The 19,114-nt window shown below is 37.2% G+C and overlaps 1 protein-coding gene across 7 annotated transcripts in view; it reads left to right on the top strand.

The window, feature by feature from the left end:
- Positions 1-19,114, top strand: part of GALC (galactosylceramidase) — a 63,107-nt gene that overhangs the window by 32,061 nt on the left and 11,932 nt on the right. For 6 of the 7 annotated variants that reach the window (XR_004480369.2, XM_033417947.2, XM_004262307.3 and 3 more), the window contains 7 exons: positions 2,829-2,984; positions 3,918-4,042; positions 5,687-5,814; positions 10,967-11,056; positions 11,772-11,858; positions 13,921-14,071; positions 15,082-15,262. Coding sequence is in view for 6 of the 7 variants with exons in the window: in XM_033417947.2 (XP_033273838.1) it covers positions 2,829-2,984; positions 3,918-4,042; positions 5,687-5,814; positions 10,967-11,056; positions 11,772-11,858; positions 13,921-14,071; positions 15,082-15,262 (918 nt within the window). In the remaining variant the exon portion in view is untranslated. The remainder of the gene's footprint in view (positions 1-2,828; positions 2,985-3,917; positions 4,043-5,686; positions 5,815-10,966; positions 11,057-11,771; positions 11,859-13,920; positions 14,072-15,081; positions 15,263-19,114) is intronic. The other variant, XM_033417999.2, reaches the window with a different exon arrangement.

Below are 19,114 nucleotides of genomic sequence, written 5' to 3'. Positions count from 1 at the left end.
TGTGTTTATGGAGCACTTGAAATATGGCTAGTCTGAATTTAGGTATGTTATAAGTGTAAAGTATGCACTGGATTTTAGAGATGTAATATAAAAAAGTAAGTTATTAATAATTTTTATATTGATTTTATGTTGAGTGATAATATTTTGGATATATTGGGTTAAACAGTATATAATTAAAATTTCTCTTCTGCTTTTTAAAAAATGTAGCTACTGGAAGATGTAAAGTTATCTGTACACTTCACATTGTATTTCTATTGGACAAATCTGGTTTAAACTGTCACAGTATTGTGTTTGATCTCTTAGTGAATTTACCGTTTTTGGCACTTGGCCCCAATTTCAAGCCTGTAAAGACATTTTCACTTTAGCCAGTTGTTCTCAATTCTTCCATTCAGGATAGAGTCTGCTGCTGGGGGGCGGTGAGTACCTGTTAGTCCCCTTTCACTTCCACTGTTTCCATATTCTGTCTGTTGATCCTGGCCAGTCCTGATGCTGCAAGGCTCCTGGGGATTCCCTGTCACCTAGATTTGATGCGGATATTGTCTGTGGGTTTTTACTTTCTGTCATCAGGTTGGTCTGTTTGGTTTCAGGAGGAGTACTGGGGGAGTTTCAGAAAGTGGGCTACCATGGTCCACCTCATTCATAAGTTCTATTTTTCTTTTAATACACATATATTTTTCTGTTAGGATAAACCTTGGTTTACTTTCATTGATCTTAATCTTGTCATTTAAAGTTTGAAAAATCATGCCATGAAATGATAGAGATGTTTTTGCCTAATTATATGCATTTAAAAAATTATATTCTTAAAGAACTTATACATTTTGTTGAACTATGGATCTGGACATTGGGAGAGACCTGGATTTTAGTATCAGTTCTGCCCCTCTTTTCTCAGATCATTTGATAAATCAATCAGGTTTAAAATGTAACAGTTTCATTGTTTTTTGAATGAGGGATATGATACCTATTTCTGTAACTTTAAAAGAGATACTTTTTTAGATTTTAAAAATAGTGCATGCTCATTATAGAAAATTTGGAAAATGTAGAAAGCCATAGAGTTAGAACTCAAAATCTTACTCAAAATCTTAATATCTAGAGATCATTAATAACATGATAGCATATTATTTTCCAGGCTATTTTTTTTATATAAGTACTTTTTACCAGAGACACACCAAATGTACATTTGGCTGAGTGATAACTAGATGAGTCTTAAAAATAGTATTTGGTTGAGGTGTCAAAATCAAATATCATGACCATAGAATGAAGTTCTGGGATATAGAATAAATCTAAAATGTAAAAGTTTATTAAAATTATATAATTTCGAAGAACAATAGTCAGATTATCCAAGTTGGGAATTGTAGTACCAGAACAATAATTTCTTAACCCTGTTAGGTGCTGGCTTGCTCTTGGGGTCTCTGTTGTATATGTTTACAATACTGAATAGATGCCTGTTTTCAACTGAGTTCAGTGACTCAACAAAACCTTGGTGGAATCTCATTTTTTCCCTAATTCTTTATATTCTTTATTATTTATCCATTTCTTCCTTATAAAATCCTGGAATGCCAAATTAATGTTGTGCCTTAATTCGTCTTTACTAGTATAATTAATTCCCAAGTAGGATATTTTTTTCTTAAAAGATTCATGATCTAAATGGAATTAAATAAGTAAAAACTAAAGGTTTTCACAATCATTCTTTTAATGTTATGAATACTACTACACCAAACCACAAAGATTAGAATTATGATATAATCCAATCTCTGTTATTCTGCTTGTATTATTGTTAATTTATTTGTAAATAGTTGTTGGCCTAGAAAGTATACATTCTTGTCCCTAAAGTTATTTGGTTCATGTGCTCTCTAATTCTTATACTAACTGGTGGTCTGTTTTCTATTTTCCATTTGAAATTTCTTAATTGTTTTTATATTCAATAATCAGTCACTTCCACAATCATCATTATGGCAGTATTTTACTCTTAGAACAATAAATATACATTTATATTTAGGCTGACTCCTCTCAAATGCTAGAACAAGAGAGGGGTTCATTAGTCTGGGGCAGGGTTTCTCAACCTCTGCACTACTGATACTTTTCACTGGACAATCCTTTGTTGTTGGGACCTGTCACGGGTGTTACAGGACGTTTAGCAGTATCTCTGGCCTCTACTCAGTAGATGCCAGTAGCAAATCCTGCCCTGCCCTGCCTTCTCCACCAGGCAAAAAGCATTCAAGTTGAGAACCACACTGCTCTGGGATAATAACTTCTAGTTTTCCCAAGATTTATTCTTGTTATTCAAATAAGAATTCTCTGTGCATTTTTGTTTGTTTTAGTGTTTTTGTTTTTGCCTGGGAATAAACAATAAATGCCTCTCTGTCTACAAGGAGTGGGAGCAGGGGAGGAGATACTACATTACATAATAGACTCATTAGTCTTATTTTTGGTTTCTTTCTTACTCGTTCCTTCCTACTGTCCAAGCTCTCTGTTTCCCCTGGGAAGTCTGAATCCTGTCTCCACCTCATTCATCTTTGGAGTGTTCTAGGCCTCTTCTGCTGCCTCTACCTGTCAACATCCTTCCCTCCATGTTATGGTTTCCAGAAAGAAATTTCTCATCCATTGCTATCTTCCTTCCCATTCTGTGTGTTATAGGTTTATCTCATTCTAAGGGTGTTCTGAGACACAGGGTGGGAAGAGGATGCTTACAGTCTGACAGCAACCTGGAAGCTGCCCATTATTTTAAAATAGAAATCTTGGAGAAGATGTGTATTTTTATTCACTCAATAAATAGATATAAGTGCCATGTTCTGACCTTTTTACATTTTCTCCCACCCTTTCTTTTCTAGAGCTCATTACCCTGGGACCCGTACAGTAAAGGATGCTAGGTTGACTGAGAAGAAACTTTGGTCTTCTGAAGATTTTAGCACTTTAAATAGTGATGTGGGTGCAGGCTGCTGGGGTCGCATATTGAATCAGAATTATATCAATGGCTACATGACTGCGTAAGTTATTAGAAACTTTTAAAGGTTTTTATTTTGAAAAATTTCAAAACACGATAAGTAGAAAAAAGTACAATGGACTTCCGTAGTCTCACAACCTAAATGCAATGATTTTAAACATTTGCCTTATTTCCTTCATCTATACCTAAGCTGTGTCAACTCAAAAAAAAAAAAAAAAGGCAAGAAGCTGCAAGTAATAGAGCTTATTTGGGGTCTGATATATTGGCTCAGATATGGTTATCTCCCTGGCCTGATAATAGCTGTTTGTTCTTATGTTCTTTTATTCCCTTAAAATCACTTACTACTGAGACTGTTCTGTAAGGGCAAGCATTGTGGCCAGGCTTAGATCACAAAATGGCTTAGGCCTAAAATGGCTTCTCTTATGTCAAGAAAGTTATGTCTGGTTCTCTTCCTCTGGGGAACCCTTACCCTATTTGCCTACACCATCATTTGAACCCTGGCAGTCTGACTCTAAGAGTTCTCATTTGTAAAACTTTGCAACAGCTCAGAGTGAAGTTCATAAAATTATGTCTTGAAACTGGGGCATTTAGAATGCTGACCGTCAAAAGGAAAGCAAGTATGGATAAAGCCTTTATTTGTATTTGACTCACATTTGTGACATGTCTGGTACTGGTAGGTCATGATTCATCTTCTGGTTACACCATTCGTCAGTAAAACTGTACACCTCATATACATTTGTGTTTTTTATTATATGATTCACCATTAAAAATATTTAGATGCATCCAATACTTGATTTTTCAAAGTGTGGGTGAACTTTAGGCAACTTATGTTTTCTTGTTTTGGGTGGTAATTTTTTGTCATTTACATATGTTTGTGTAAACTCTGATAAGGTCTTTTTTACTATAGGCTTGTAGATATTTACATTTTTATTACAAGCTGCTTTGGTGTTTCATTTTTATCAAACAAATCTTTTAGCACAATTGCTTGGAATTTGGTGGCTAGTTACTATGAACAGTTGCCATATGGGCGTTGTGGACTGATGACTGCTCAGGAGCCATGGAGCGGGCACTATGTAGTAGAAGCTCCTATCTGGATATCAGGTATGGTTCAGATTCCATCTCTCAATCCCTAACTTACTCTCTAAGAGACAAAGCAGAAAACACTTAGAGGGGATTATATGAACACTGTGTATGTGTGTGTGTGTGTTAGTTTTAAGTGTGTCTCTGTTTCAAGCAAGATTTGTCATAGTGTTTTGTAAGAACCTTTTGGGTAACTGTATTCCATTCTCAATTATTCTATAACTAGACTACTTTCTGTATTCCATTCTCAATTATTCTAAGACCAGGCTTTTTTTTAGTTGATATATTTTTCTCAGAGTTTTGTAGTCATGACATTATGTAACCATGACATTATACTAAACTCAGGTTGTTATTTCAAAAATATGGAAATATTAAGTTGGATTTGTATATCCTGGTTGGTTAACCCCTTAAATGTTGAAATAGTTGGTCCCACATTATCTATGTGAACTAATGTACTTTTCTAATTTTGTCACTGGTTAATTGTGTCAATTAACACAATTAACCTCCCAAAATGGACAAGGAATATTGCTCAGTACATTTTCAGGACCAACTTTGGAGGTGCCCAATAAATACATATTGTGGAAATAAACTTGTTTTAAACCATAAAGCTTAGTTTTTGGAATATTTTGTTAACTTTTTAAAAACCATATTCTTTGTAGTTATATTAGGATGGGTTAAATAGAGATCATCAAAAGTTGGGAGGGGATAACTTTATTTTTTACTCTTGGTTAAAAAAGATCTACTCAGTAGTCTTGAACTGACAGAGTGTGGTTCATTTATTTTCACCAGTCATTCTAAGAATATTCCCATAATTGTACCATTTAACTAGAAGTTGAAACATGAGACTAGTGAATATTCTTCTCCAAAATAGAAAATGGCTGTTAGACTCAATCAGACTTGGGGTGGAGAAGTTTTCCTTCTACCCTCCTAGGTTCTTTGGCTAATCTAATAATTAAATGGATATAAGACAGATCACCAGGAAAAAAAACACATTTAATTTTGTACATAAAAATATGAGACTAGGGCTTCCCTGGTGGCACAGTGGTTGAGAGTCCGCCTGCCGATGCAGGGGACACGGGTTCGTGCCCCGGTCCGGGAAGATCCTACATGCCGCGGAGCAGCTAGGCCCGTGAGCCATGGCCACTGAGCCTGCACGTCCAGAGCCTGTGCTCTGCAACGGGAGAGGTCACAACAGTGAGAGGCCTGCATACTGCAAAAAAAAAAAAAAAAAAAAAAAAAAAGAGACTCAAATTTGCAGTCAGGCAGTTGAGGTTTATAATGCCATCCTGAGCTAAGGAATGGGATAGGGACCTGGAGCTTCAGAGGGGAGGAAGACAGTTCATAGGAAGAGAAGAGCAGATGTTTGCCCTGCCATGCAGGTGAATCTTTCAGATACAAAGTTGTCTCTGGTAGTAGCTGTCTTTCTGTGCCAGGTCCCCTATCTAAATTCTTTCAGGCAGTTAAAAGAGAGAGAAAAGTTTTTCTTTTGTCTGCTAGGTCTTGATTGCCATCAGCTCAAAATAATCCACATGCTAAAGTGGCACATTTTGGGGTGGCATGTTCTGTTTTCTTTCAGACTCAAATCAGTAAACAGCTTTTTATTTTTTGACGGAATCCTATTATCACAGTTTAATCTTATTTGGGTCTTTCTCTGCTTGTCTATAGCTCATACCACTCAGTTTACTCAACCAGGTTGGTATTACCTGAAGACAGTTGGCCATTTAGAAAAAGGAGGAAGCTATGTAGCTCTGACGGATGGCTTAGGTAACCTCACCATCATCGTTGAAACTATGGTAATTCTTTGTGTTTTTATTGGATTAATTCACTTTGTTAGTATTGGAAAATATAGCATAAAACACAACTGAACACCTTCTTAAAAAAAAAAAAAGAAAACAGGGGAGCTATTCTCCTCTGCATAGGATCCCAGGACTGGGACAGCCAGTCTGTGGCTTGACCTACTCACTCTCCAGGTTGAGAGCAAACCTTCTCTTCCTTTCAGATCCCTTCCAGGGGTGGAGGACCCAACCTTATGCCTTTTTTGCCATTCTACCCAGTTACGTGGAGATCCTTCTTGCAGCTTTGATTGTATAGACGTTCTTCTGCCAGTTCCTAGTTAGTTTTCTTTGAGAATTGTTCCACAGGTAGATGTACTTTTGACACGTTTGTGGGGGGAGGTGAGCTCCACATCCTCCTACTCCACCATCTTGATCCAACCTCCTCTGTTTGTTTCTTTGAATCTAAGTTGTCTTTCTTTTTGACAGCATATAGTTGGATCTTGCTTTTTGAAATATTTAGTCTGACCTTTTGATTCAATTGCTTAATCTATTTACATTTAATGTTAATATTGATATAGTTGGATTTACATCTTTCAGCTTACTTTTTAGTTTCTATACATCTCATTATTTTGGTTTATCTATTCTTCTGTTACTGTTTTCTTTTGCAGTAAGTCAATATTTTGTGATGTAATATTTAAATTCTTTTAATTTTTTTTTTACTATATTTTAGTGAGTTATTAAGTGGTTGTTCCAGGATTTAGTGTAGAAATCTTGACTTATTCGAGTCTACTTCAGATTTCTATTAACTGCATTCCAGTGAGATATTCATTTTTCAAAAGGTAGTTTTGCTTAATATAAAATTCTAGGCTGACAGTTTTTCCTTGAATGTGCTGTCTTCCATTGTTTCTGGTGATAAACCAACTATTAATCTTATTGAGGTTCCCTTGTAAATGATCTTGTACCTTTCAAGATTTTCTTCTTTTCTTTGACTTTCAGCATTTTTACTGGGTGTCTGTATGTGCATCTCTTTGTATTTATTCCTCCTGGAGTTTGTTGAGCCTCTTGGATCTGTAGATTAATGTTTTTCATCAAATTTGTAAAGTTTTCAGATACTTTTCTTTGAATATATTTTCTGCTCCTTTCTCTCTCCACTGTTTTCTACTGTCCCATTGTATATATGTTGGTGTACTTAATGGTATCCCACATTTCTCTGAGGTTCTGTTCATTATTCTTTATCCTTTGTTTTTTTTTTCCCCTCAGTTCCTCAGGTTGCACAATTTCTATCGATTGTTTTCAAATCCTCTAATTCATCTGCTATTTCAAATCTACTGTTGACCCCTCTAGTGAATTTTTCATTTCAGTTATTATATTTTTCAATTTCAGAATTTCCATTTGGTTCTTTTAAAATTTTTTTGTCACTTAATTGATATTGTCTGCTTGATGAGACATTGTGATTATATCTTCCTTTACTTCTCTAAGCCTTGTTTCCTTTAGTTCTTTAAATGTATTTATATTGGTTACTTTGAAGTCTTCAACTGTTAAATCCAGCATCTGGTTGCTCTCACAGGTGGTTTCTGTTGCCTAGTTTTTGTGTATGGGCCACACTTTTCTGTTTCTTTGAATGTCTCCTAATTTTATGTTGAAAGCCAGACCTTTTATATAATATATTGTGGTAATGCTGGGTACTGATTCCCTCCTTTCCTGGGGTTTGTTGTTTGCTTGCTTGTTTGCTTAGTGATTGGCTGGAGAAATTTAGTGAAGTTTATTCCCTCCACCCACCCCCTCCCCCGCACTGAGAGGCCTCAAATGTTGCTTCTTAGACAGTGCAGCTTTGGGCAGGTGCACCTCTCTGTTATTGCCTCACTGATTACTGGTGGATTGCTCTATTGTTTTCAGCAATGCTCAGGGGCTTAAATTGCTCCATAAGCTGATCCAATTAAATTCCAGCTTATTTGCAGAGGTGGATTTTGAGGTTAGTGTTTTAGGTTTATTCTGACATCAGGAGGGTTCTTCTTAGCTTTCTTTTTTTGTGGTTCTCCCTGTCAAAATAGCTGGGCAGTGGTTTAGCTTATGCATCTAATGAAGCTGACAGTCTCTTTTTATTTGCTTGCCACCAAAACTTCCATTATTTTTAAGAGCACCCTTACTCTTGAACTTCCCCATGCTCTGCATTAAGTACAATCAATTTCTTTGGGGAGACTTTCTGAACTCTTTGTTTTATAACCTGTCTCTCTCCCTGGACAAAATCCCTGAGCTGAAGCTTGGAGTTGGGGATGGGGACAAGGGTGTGTTTCTCTCTTAGTGACACCTCTGATTTAGGAGTATGGTGCTGGGTGGGGGTTTGGAACCCCCATATTCTCAGTGTGCCTTGTTTAAGGTGAGTCTGTGAATGGAACCTGGACAGAGGAAGGGAACCCTCAGCCTCTTGGCCACACTCATGGCTACTTGTCCTCAGCATCAAGTAGCTGAGGGGAAGGGGGGTGAGAAATGCTGATATTCTGTTTCTCTCACGAAGATATTGTTGTCTTCATCTGGGAGCTGGGAGGGAGGGAACCCTGTGTTCTTGGCTGTACCTACTTGGCATGGAGTTTCTGTCACTCTAGGCTGAGAGGGACAGGGAGGGAGTCGATCATGGTTTAAATGCCATGAGTTTTAGTAGATTTTATTGAATAAATGTTTCTATATTTGTTGCATGGCCTTAGGACCATTTCCAGAGACTTTATTGTAATTATTATTTAAATAGTTTTCATCAGGTTCACTCGGAGCAGGTTCATGGAGCTCCTCCCATTGCCATTCTGGAAGCAGATCTCTCCTTTATTCATTATTCATTCAGTGTTTTGAACATATTTAAATACCTGATTTAATGTCTTTGTCTAGGAAGTCTAATATCTAATAAGCAATGACTAGGGTTTCTCAGACATAGTTTCTGTCAACTGCTCTTATGCCTGTGTATGGGCCTTTCTTTCCTGGTTCTCTGCAAATCTCATAATGATTTGTTGAAAACTAGACACATTACATAAAATAGCATGGAGACTCTGGAGATCAGATTCTTCCTCCTATCTGGTATTTGTGGTTGTTGCTCTTTGTTGTGGTTGTTGCTGTTTATTTGCTTTGTGACTTTCCTGAACAAATTCTGTAGTTTGTTAGCTTTATCGTTTGTGGCCACTGAAGCCTCTGCTCAATTATCTTAGTGGTCAGATCATGACTGTACAGATTTCCTTATGTTTGGAACTAGCAAGTGTCCCAGCCTTTGCTGATGGGCTCTGTGTGTACAGTTGGGGCATGCCTCAATACTCAGGCAGGCAGTTTACAACTCTGCCTTAGCTCTTACTTCCTGTTTGAGCAAAGCTCCCAGGTTGACTTGAATTTCCCAGTAAAGCCATCTATCTGGGACCACAATTTTCTCTGTGGGAAACTTTTTAACTACAGTTTCAACTTCCTTTACAGATATCGGGCTATTCAGTTTGTCCATGTCTTTTTCATTGAGCACTGGGTTTTTGTGTCTTCAAAGAAATTTGTCTTTTTAACTTGTTAAATTTCTGGGCACAGAGTTATTGATATTATTCCCCACTATTCTTTTAATATCTATATACTCTGTATTGATGTCACCTTTCTTAATGTTCATAATTGCAATTTGTGTTTTCTTTTTATCCTGATTTCTTGATTAGTCTGGCTAGAAGTTTATTCAATTCTGTTAATCTTCTCAAAGAGTCAACTTTTGGTTTCTCAATTATTCTCTCTTGTTTTTCTGGTTTTTGTTTGATTTATCCTTTCATCTCTATTATTTTCTTTCCTCTGCTTACTTTTTTTAAATTTAATTAAATTTTTTTATTGAAATGTAGTCAATTTACAATATTATTAGCTTCAGATGCACAGCATAGTGATTCAGTATTTTTATAATTATGCTCCCTTTAAAATTATTAAAAAATAATGTCTATATTTTCCTGTGTTGTACAGTATATCCTTGCTGCTTATCTATTTTATACATAGTAGTTCGTGTCTCTTAATCCCATACATACCCTATGCTTACTTTGGTTTTAATTTGCTCTTCTTTTCCTAGTATCTTAAGCTAAAGTCTCAAACCCTTTCTTCATTTCTAATCTAGGTGTTCAGTGCTATACATTTTTTTCTAACTACTCTTTTATTGGCATCCCACAAATCCTGATGTGTTGTGTTTTGCTTTTCATACAGCTCAAAATTCTTTCTAATTTCACCTTTTATTTTACTTTTTTTCTTTGAGGCATGAATTATTTAGAAATTTGTTATTTAGTTTCTAAATATTTTGGAATTTTTCCAGAGATTTTTGTTATTCATTTCTGATTTAGTTTTATTGTGGTCAGAGAACAGACTTTCTGTGACTTGAATCTTTTTGAATTTATGGAGACTTCTTTTATGGCTAAGAATATGGTGTACTTCAGTAAATGTTCCCTGTGCACTTGACAGGAATATGCATTCTGCAATTGCTGGATGAAGTGATCTATAGATGTCAGTCCAGGCAAGTTACTTGGTAGTGTTGTTCAAATCACCTGTGTCTTTGTTGATCTTCTGTCTAGTGGTATATCAGTTATTGAGGAAAGGTATTGAAATCTCTAACTGTAATTGTAATTTAAAATTTTCCCACAAAGCCTGTCCCAGAACCTTATATTGTAAGTCCTCTGTGATTGTTGAATCCCCTAAAGTCGGGATGATGTCTCAGACTTCTTTTGATCCCAGCCCATTGTACTGATTATTTTGAAAAAAATGTTGCTGGCAGTGAGATTTGTTATATGTATTTAGCTGACCTCAGTTGTGTATTTGAAGGTTGTATATAGGTGAGATGCCTTTTCAGTGAAAATGTCCCAAGATTTACTTTTGTTTTGATGTATATTACTTGGAAAACAGAACATAAAAGTTAATCTGTGTGCCATCAAATGACTGGAATTCAAAGTTTGATTCAGTCAAAATGCCATTGAGTTTTACTTTGACTAGGCATACACACAATAGACATTCAATAAAGGTTTTTAAGAAAAACGTCTTTAAAAGTTTGAAATAAACTGTTATTTGTCACCTATTATGTGTCATTTCTGTTAATCTATAGGCATTAAATGTCTGTTTGTTTTTTCCCCCCCAAATGGCTTGTATATCATTCGGATAACTTACATGATTCTTTTTTTTTTTTTTTCCTACTCAGAGTCATAAACATTCCATGTGTATACGGCCACTTCTTCCCTATTTCAATGTTTCACGACAATTTGCTACCTTCAGCCTTAAGGGTTCTTTTGTGAGTAAATAAGTGGAACTTTTATTTTGATTTTGATTTGAGAATTTATATATTTTATCACGGGCTAGCAGTTCTTAAGTGAAGTCTTACAAGTGATTAAGAGTTTGCATATGAATGGGTAAATGCCTTGGTGTCTTATGTCTGCTGACTAGTTTTGGTCAAACATACAGAAGCCACTAGGAGGTAATGCTCTTTGTGGTTCTGAAGAATCCTAACAAAGGTCACTTGCAAGAAAGTTGTTCTTTTTGGTAGAGCATCATTTGTGCAGTTGAGGGAACTTTCAAACATTGATCTTTACAGTACTCTGTACAAAAAAAAGAGACAAGATTCTTGTTATTTCTACCTATTGTTAGATTTGAATACAGAAATACAGTGCTCTTTCTACTAATCGTGTAAGAATTGTTTTTTAATGCCAGAAAATTCTTAAAGAACTTTTTACATAGGTATAATAATGAGTATTTTTGAAGCAAAGACACTAAAATCTTTTTGAACATTTGCCAAAAATCTGCAGTATTTTTAAGAAATAAAGTATTTGCTTGAATAATGTCTTCCTACTTTCAAAATGTTTACTATTTAAGATTTGAGGTGGATCTTTGTTAAATAGAAATAGAATGCACCTTGTCATTGATTCATTCTTGCTGGTACAGATTTTAGAAATCCTCAAAGAGGAGATGATGAATCACTCAACTATGCTTTCTTTGTGTTTCCTCCTTAGAGTGAAATACCGGAGCTGCAGGTGTGGTATACCAAACTTGGAAAACCATCAGAGAGATTTCTTTTCAAACAACTGGATTCTCTATGGGTAGTTTTAAATCAATTCCTATAGTGTGAGCATTGCAACAGTAAAGGGAACAGAAATTTGATTAATGAATTAATTTTTAATTTCATAACTGATTTTATGGCTGAAGCATAATAGAGGTAAAGTTTGCCCCCATTCTTTTAAATAGAAGTCCTCTTCAAGGCAGTATGGTTCGGTAGATGTGTTTGTTCTTGGTATTTAGTTTGTCTTGGTGAATGGTAGCAACCATCACTTGGTTGCTCGTCAGAAATTTGAGTCTCATTTGAGACTGTCATTCCCACTCACCCTTTGCGTACCATCAGTGACCAAGTATAGACAATATCACCCACATATCTCTCCTACCCACTCCTTATTTTCCATTCCCACGGCTACTGCTTGTTTCAGTTCCTCATTATGTCTCTCTCAGATTTCGGAAACTATCTCTTGTTTTCTCAGACTCCCCGCCACCCATCACACTACTACCAGAATGATGCGTCTAAATGCAGATCTGATTTTTGTCAGTCCCTGCTCAAATGCCTTAGTGATTTTTCCTATAAGTTCACGTTCCTTAGTGTGGCGTGTGACCCACGTTATCACCTCATGAGGTAAAAGACTGCTTTCCTTTCTAGATGCATGTCCTACTAAACTGACCTTTCCTCACAGTCTAAACATCTTGCATTTGTCAGAGCATGGCATGCCAAGTTAATTACTTCTGTGACTTTGCACATGCCTTTTCTTTGTCCTAGAATGCCTTCTGTTCATATCATTGTCATCCTTCAAGACTCAGCCCAAGTGTTGCTTCCTCTGAAGCCTTCCCCACCAGTCTTAGGTCATAGCCACCTAGGGATATGTACTTACCTAGTAAACACTTTCCCAACTACATTGGATGCCTCGAGGATTGGGTCCCAGCCTTTTATACCTTTTTTGTCCCAGGTGCCTAGTGTAGAGCTTAGCAAATGGTGGTTTCTCATGAGTAAATGTTTCAAAGAATGAATTGGCCCATGCAAGCACATCGCTTCACCTAACTGACACAAATCTGCTACTTTTTATGGTAATTATTAAAGTTCTGTGACTCAACTAGTCAGTATCAATAACTGAACGCCCACTGTATATTAAATTTGAAAAAAGGAATAGTCTCTAATTTTTGCACAACACATTGCTAGAAATAGCATAATAAAACTGATTTTCCCCATAGGAAAAATAATATCATTTGGAGTTCTTCCTAAGCCAGAATATGGTATTAGATATTTCATAGATCTGACCAACAATTTATTAAAGCAAAGGTATGATATAAACCTCTAATATAAAGTAGAAAAAAAGAGCTACTCAGGTTTCATAAAGTGGACATAATGTTTAGCGCCTGTGACAATTATGCAAAGGACTTCAGTGTCTTCAGAGGGCTGCTTTTACCATAGGACACCTATGATGTAGGGAAGGTTTCTCGTAGGTCACTCACTGAGCTTAGAACTTTATAAACATTTTCTCATTTAATCCTCACAATAGCCCTATGAAGTATGTTTTCTTCCCCTCATTCTATAGATGAAGAGATTATGGCTTTATATGCCAAGGTCATAAATGTGACCTAAATGTAATTTGTTAATTGAAATACGTATTGAACATGTAATGAGTAGGACTTTTTTTATATAGTAAACGTTTTCTGTGTTTAACAGCTGAGTCAACAATAAGATTTTATGGATTTTTCTACCTTAGCAAAGTCCTAAAAAATAAATAAGCAGATCTCTTAGTTGCATGTATTGAATTATACACAGGTGTTAAGGATAGTACAGTCTAATGGAAAAGACAGAGTAATGGAAATAGATTTGGGGATCATCTAGTCCTTCTTCCTTCTGTGAAAAGAAATTCTTTTAATATCCTTTCTAGAATGTTTAATTGTATAAAATCTTATAAATAACTTAAGAAAAATGATTCCAAGGGCCTTGATATTGAGTGTGTCCTTCACAAGTAGTTAGGAAATTCTAAAAGAAATGAGTTTGGCTTATCTTAAACTTATTTTTTAAAAAGCTATTTGACCCAAATGAGATGAGCCAAAGCACTTGGCCTGAACACAGCATCGTTTCTTTCTCAGCTCCTAGACAGCGGTGGCAGCTTCATGCTGGAACTGCAAGAGGACGAGCTGTTCACACTCACCACGCTCACCACCGGCAGCAAAGGCAGTTACCTGCTGCCTCCGAAGTCCCAGCCCTTTCCCTGTGTCTATAAGGATGACTTCAATGTCGGTAAGTTTTTGTACTAAAGCTTAACTTGGTTTCCAATTTCAGCAGTAGTGGATAGATTCCTACCTGTCAAACCGGTGCCTGATGGAGTGGTTGTGAGAACTACATTAATTTAGCTCTAAATCTCTACGTGGTAAAAGGGAACTAATTTTTGTGTTACTTCAAGATAAATCGCAACTTGAGGGTCCTGTAAGTTTCAGTGCCAGAAAAAATGTAGAGGTTATTGTTGGAATGAAAGTTATACAGATCTTACTCAACTTTCGGTGGGGTTAGGTCCTGATAAACCCATCGTAAGTTGAAAATATCATAAGTCAAAAATACCAAACCTCATAACTCAGTCTAGCCTACCTTACATGTGCTCAGAAAACTTACGTGAGCCTGCAGTTGGGCAAAATCATCTAACACGAAGCCTAATAAGGTGTGGCATATGTCGTGTTGTTTATTGATGACTGTACTGAAAGTGAAAAGCAAAGTGGTTGTCTGGGTACAGAATGGCTCTGAGTGTATCTGTTGTTCACCCTCGTGATTGCGTGGCTGATGGAAGTGTGGCTCACTGCAGCCTGCTGCCACTACCCGGCATCACAGGAGGGCATCCTGATCAAAATTCAGAAGTTGAGGTACAGTTTCTGCTGAATGCATACTGCTTTCGTACCTCTGAGAAGCTGAAAACTTGGTAAGTCAGGGCCGTTAAGCAACTTGCCTGGGGAACCGACTGAGCTAGAATCTGAACCCAGGTCTGCTTATTCCACAACTCATGATCTTTCCTCTTAAGCAGTTGCATGGATTAAGTATGTAAAGTCTGTAGGTCAAACTGATCACATTGATACTTAATAAAGATGATGTAAAAGTCAAGAGCTCTTTAGTAACCTAAACCCTAAACTTTGACTGTTTATAAGTATCATTTACTTATTTAAAACTTTTCAAAAGTATATCAAAATGGACCAGAAAATATCAGAGAGGAGAGATTCTGTAAGATTTGATACTAAACAAAGAATTTATTGTGTTCTGAACAGATTACCCATTTTTTAGTGAAGCTCCGAATTTTGCTGATCAGACTGGTGTATTTGAATACTTTATGAATATTGAAGACCCTGGAGAGCATCGCTTCACGCTGCGCCAGGTTCTCAATCAAAGGCCCATCACTTGGGCTGCTGATGCATTCAACACCATCAGTATTATAGGAGATTACAAATGGTATGTAAAATTGACATCCTTATGTAGATCTGGCTGCAATAACCTTGTGATGTTGTCAGGTACATTCTGAAGCCAGGACTTTTCAACAGTTCTTCTGTCCAAGAACCTAATAGGTGTGTTATAATTGTTGAATATCGTGGTGGCCATAAACCAGCCAATTGTTTTATTGCCTAAGTGTCCTTCCCTCAGATTTGCCCAATTTAATAGTAATTGTTGCAGGATCAGATTGATTTTAATATAAAAATTGAGGACTTTTGGACCCAGTGATAATTTAAGATTTATTTATAAGCAGACTTTGTGATTTGCGTGTTGTTTTTTAAGTTTTTGTTTTTGCTGGAGAGTTGATTTGTTGAAATGGTGTTGCCACCTGCTGGATTCATACTTGAATTACATTGTTTTAGCTTTTGTGGAAAATCTATTTACCAGGTGACAGTAGATGGCAACAGTAAAAAGCAAATCAGCTTTTAGTTGGCTAGAGAATTCCACTCTTTTATTTAGGCATTTGATAAAGAGAGAAGATGTATTTATTCTTCACTTAAAATATAATGGCCAAAGCAAAACTGAGAAGTCAGTTATGGAATTCCAGTGTACTGACTAATTATAACTGTTTTAGGTGTTTCTTTTCTATTTTTTCTTTTAACTAGTATAATGCTACTGTGAAACATAAAACACAAGCATTTCAGGCTTAGTGATAGTAACTATTAATGTCAAGTCACCAAATAGCCATATCTGTAGCTTGGAAATTGGGCAGGGAAGGGAAGATAATTTGGAAAAGAGCTTTGAATTGTTTATCTGTAGAATGCTGCAGAAAGTCTCTATCCTTTCTGTATTGCCTTACTCCCTGTTATAAATCCCAGTTCTAGTCCCAAGCTCAGATAGTAAGTCTTAAGAAACTCCTATCCAGAGCTTCTAGAACCCTTACAGCTCCTTGGAGAGTTACTGGGGGTAGAGTAAAGAATTCTTGCCTAATTTAGAATAACTTCAATGGCTTATCTTCTTATACAACAGAAATACTGTTTATCCCAACATCTCTGTACCAGACACTTTATCTGGACATTCTGGTCATGTCAGCGGGGTTTGTGATTTCGTCATTTGTTACTAATGGTCTTACAGTAAGACAGGTGGCTGTGTTTAATTGTCTAAGGGATGGTCCCTGTTATTTTGATCACTGGTCTGGAAGCCAGCCACCATAGAAAACCTTTAAGTTTCTGTGACAACCCATATCCCCCACGCTCATGAACACTACATAGGGCTCTCTCTGAACCCCAAATCTATTGTTTCTGGCTGGGACTCCAGAAAAACTGGGAGACTCTTTCATTGTAGTAGAGAAATGATGTAGAGCACCACCTACAGATTAAACAAAACTCTTCATACCTTTGAAGGTTTTGCAGTATTTAAATAGCAATACTCAGTCTTTACTATTGCAGTGTGTAAGGAGGTGAAGAGGAGGATGGGGGAAAGTGGGGAGAGAAGGAAGGAGTGACATATTCTGAAAGAAAAAGAACCAGGAAATGGCAATTATGCATGTCAAGAAAGGACTATTTTTGTCTTTCTTAAGCCCTGCTTTCATCATGTTCTTTCACTGCTCAAGAATATGCAGTGGGGCTTCCCTGGTGGCGCAGTGGTTGAGAGTCCGCCTACCGATGCAGGGGACGCGGGTTCGTACCCCGGTCTGGGAAGATCCCACATGTGGCGGAGCGGCTAGGCCCGTGAGCCATGGCCGCTGAGCCTGCGCGTCCAGAGCCTGTGCTCCGCAACGGGAGAGGCCACAGCAGTGAGAGGCCCGCGTACCGCAAAAAAAAAAAAAAAAAAAGAATATGCAGTGACTCTTTCCTGCTACTGAACCAGATCTGCACTTCTATGCCTGACTTCCAAGATCTTTTAAAATTTGGTCTCATCCTATTTATTTTGTGTTATTTCCCATTATCCTATCCTGGATTCAAGGGAGCCAGATCTGTTTAGAGATGTACACACATCCCATGTTCATTTCTGTTCTCTGGCTGTGATGCCCATTTATTGCAGGGAAAGGAGAGAATGAAAACTGGGTAACACTAAACACTGATATGAGCTTCCCATAGCTACGTTTTGGCAAAGGTAGCATCCTCTTAACCTTATAGACTGGGAAACTGAGGCTTCGGGGTGAGATTTGTTCAAGATCCCATACTTTTAAATTCCAGAACCAGGGCAAGAGGCCAGGTCTGTTTGGTGCTGTAGCCCATGATCTTGGACTATACCTCACAGCCTTGTTTTAATCATTGTCTTCTTCCTGAGAGGAGGAAAGGGAAAGTTAGTAAGTTAGTGGAGTTTATCCATAGTGCTGTTCTAGTAAATCGGCTCTATGTGCGCACAGTGCCATCAGTTCTTAGAACTGTGTTTAGGACAGACCTTCTTTCATATTTAGATTTAGTTAAGTATCAGCACAGTAATTTGACTATAAATGGTAGACTTTACCAAAGCTGTTAAAGACTTCCATCTTGTTAGTAAGCTTTGGTTGGGATCTGAGGACAATCACAAAATTACCTTTCGCTGCACAGACCTGAATTCTGCATCCTTTTGATCAAATTTGCTTAATTATGTTGGCTGGTTTTTGTTCTCTCAGCACTTCCAAGAGATTATGGCTGTGGAAGACTAAACCAAACTTTTATTCTATTTTATTCATTATCTGTAAAATTGCCTGTAAGCTGTGATGCAAGAATCACTTATTCTGGACTGTAATGTATAAAAGGAAAACGTTTGATCTTCTCTCACTCTACCTCTAAATAGAATAAGTTTTTGGTGCTGACAGGATCTGTAGCACTTTCAAACTTCTGATGAGCCAGCAGGGAGGTAGGAGATGTAAGGAACAAGGCTGATCCTTGGTGGTTTCATGCTGGTGATAATCTACAGAGAGAAAAACTCCCTCTGCTGTGGGAGGACATACAAGAGAGACTGGGCTTTAGTTACTTGGCATTTGATTTTCCCGTAAAGTAGCCCAGCTTTAATTAAATGATTAAATGTAGATTTTCCTGATGGTTGTGTACCTGCTGTAGGTGCTTCTTTTTTATGTTTTCCTTTACAAAGTAAAATTTCACTGTGCAAAATTCACTGACAGGAAACTCTGAGAAATGTAAAAGTCACATAATTTCTCCCCATTTCCAAAATATATTTCTTGGCATTCTTAGTTTTATTTTAGATAAATTGCTTGCTTTATTACATGACTGTGTGCAAGCTTTCTAATTCTTTTCCATTTGCACTTAGAATTTGAGTGGGAGGGGAATTATTTTCAGAGGTCTTATTGGATTGGGGTGGTTATTTCATTGCAGAAGGAATCCGGTAGCATTTGTAAAAGAAAGCCTGGAGGAGATGTCATTGTTAAAGCTCTGGTAGTTCCTGGTTGGCCGAACCTTTCTCGTCCTTTGATCTCCTGTCAGTGATACCAAAACCAGGGTTTTACTGCCTCTGCACAGACTTAGGTACTCTGTAGGGGAAAACGGTCCTCCAAGTGAGATTCCTGGACCAGAAGCATCAGCATCACCTGGCAATTTGTTAGACATGCACACTCAAGGGGCCCACCCTAGACCTACTGAATCGGAGGGGTGGGGCCTGCAGACTGAACTGAATAAGCCCTCCAGGGTGATTTCAATACTGCTCAAGTGTGAAAAGCCCTACTGTAGAATCAACATAGAGTTGACTGTGTCTTGTTAGGGTTAAATGTAAAAATTAGCCTCAAAAGCAGCTTTTGTTCTCCCAGAGGTTCCTAGCAGTCTCCACTGCTTCTCTTTGCTGATGGAAATGTAATAAACCTTTTTGTTCAGAATGATGTGGAAACTTATCTTTTACGTATTCCTAGAAAAAATGGCTTCTCCTTATATT

This window comes from Orcinus orca, chromosome 2 (assembly GCF_937001465.1).
Source record: "Orcinus orca chromosome 2, mOrcOrc1.1, whole genome shotgun sequence".
In the NCBI taxonomy this organism is placed as follows: Eukaryota; Metazoa; Chordata; class Mammalia; order Artiodactyla; family Delphinidae; genus Orcinus; species Orcinus orca.
The sequence above is the reverse complement of the archived record's forward strand: the minus strand, read 5'-3'. Positions and strand labels throughout refer to the sequence as shown.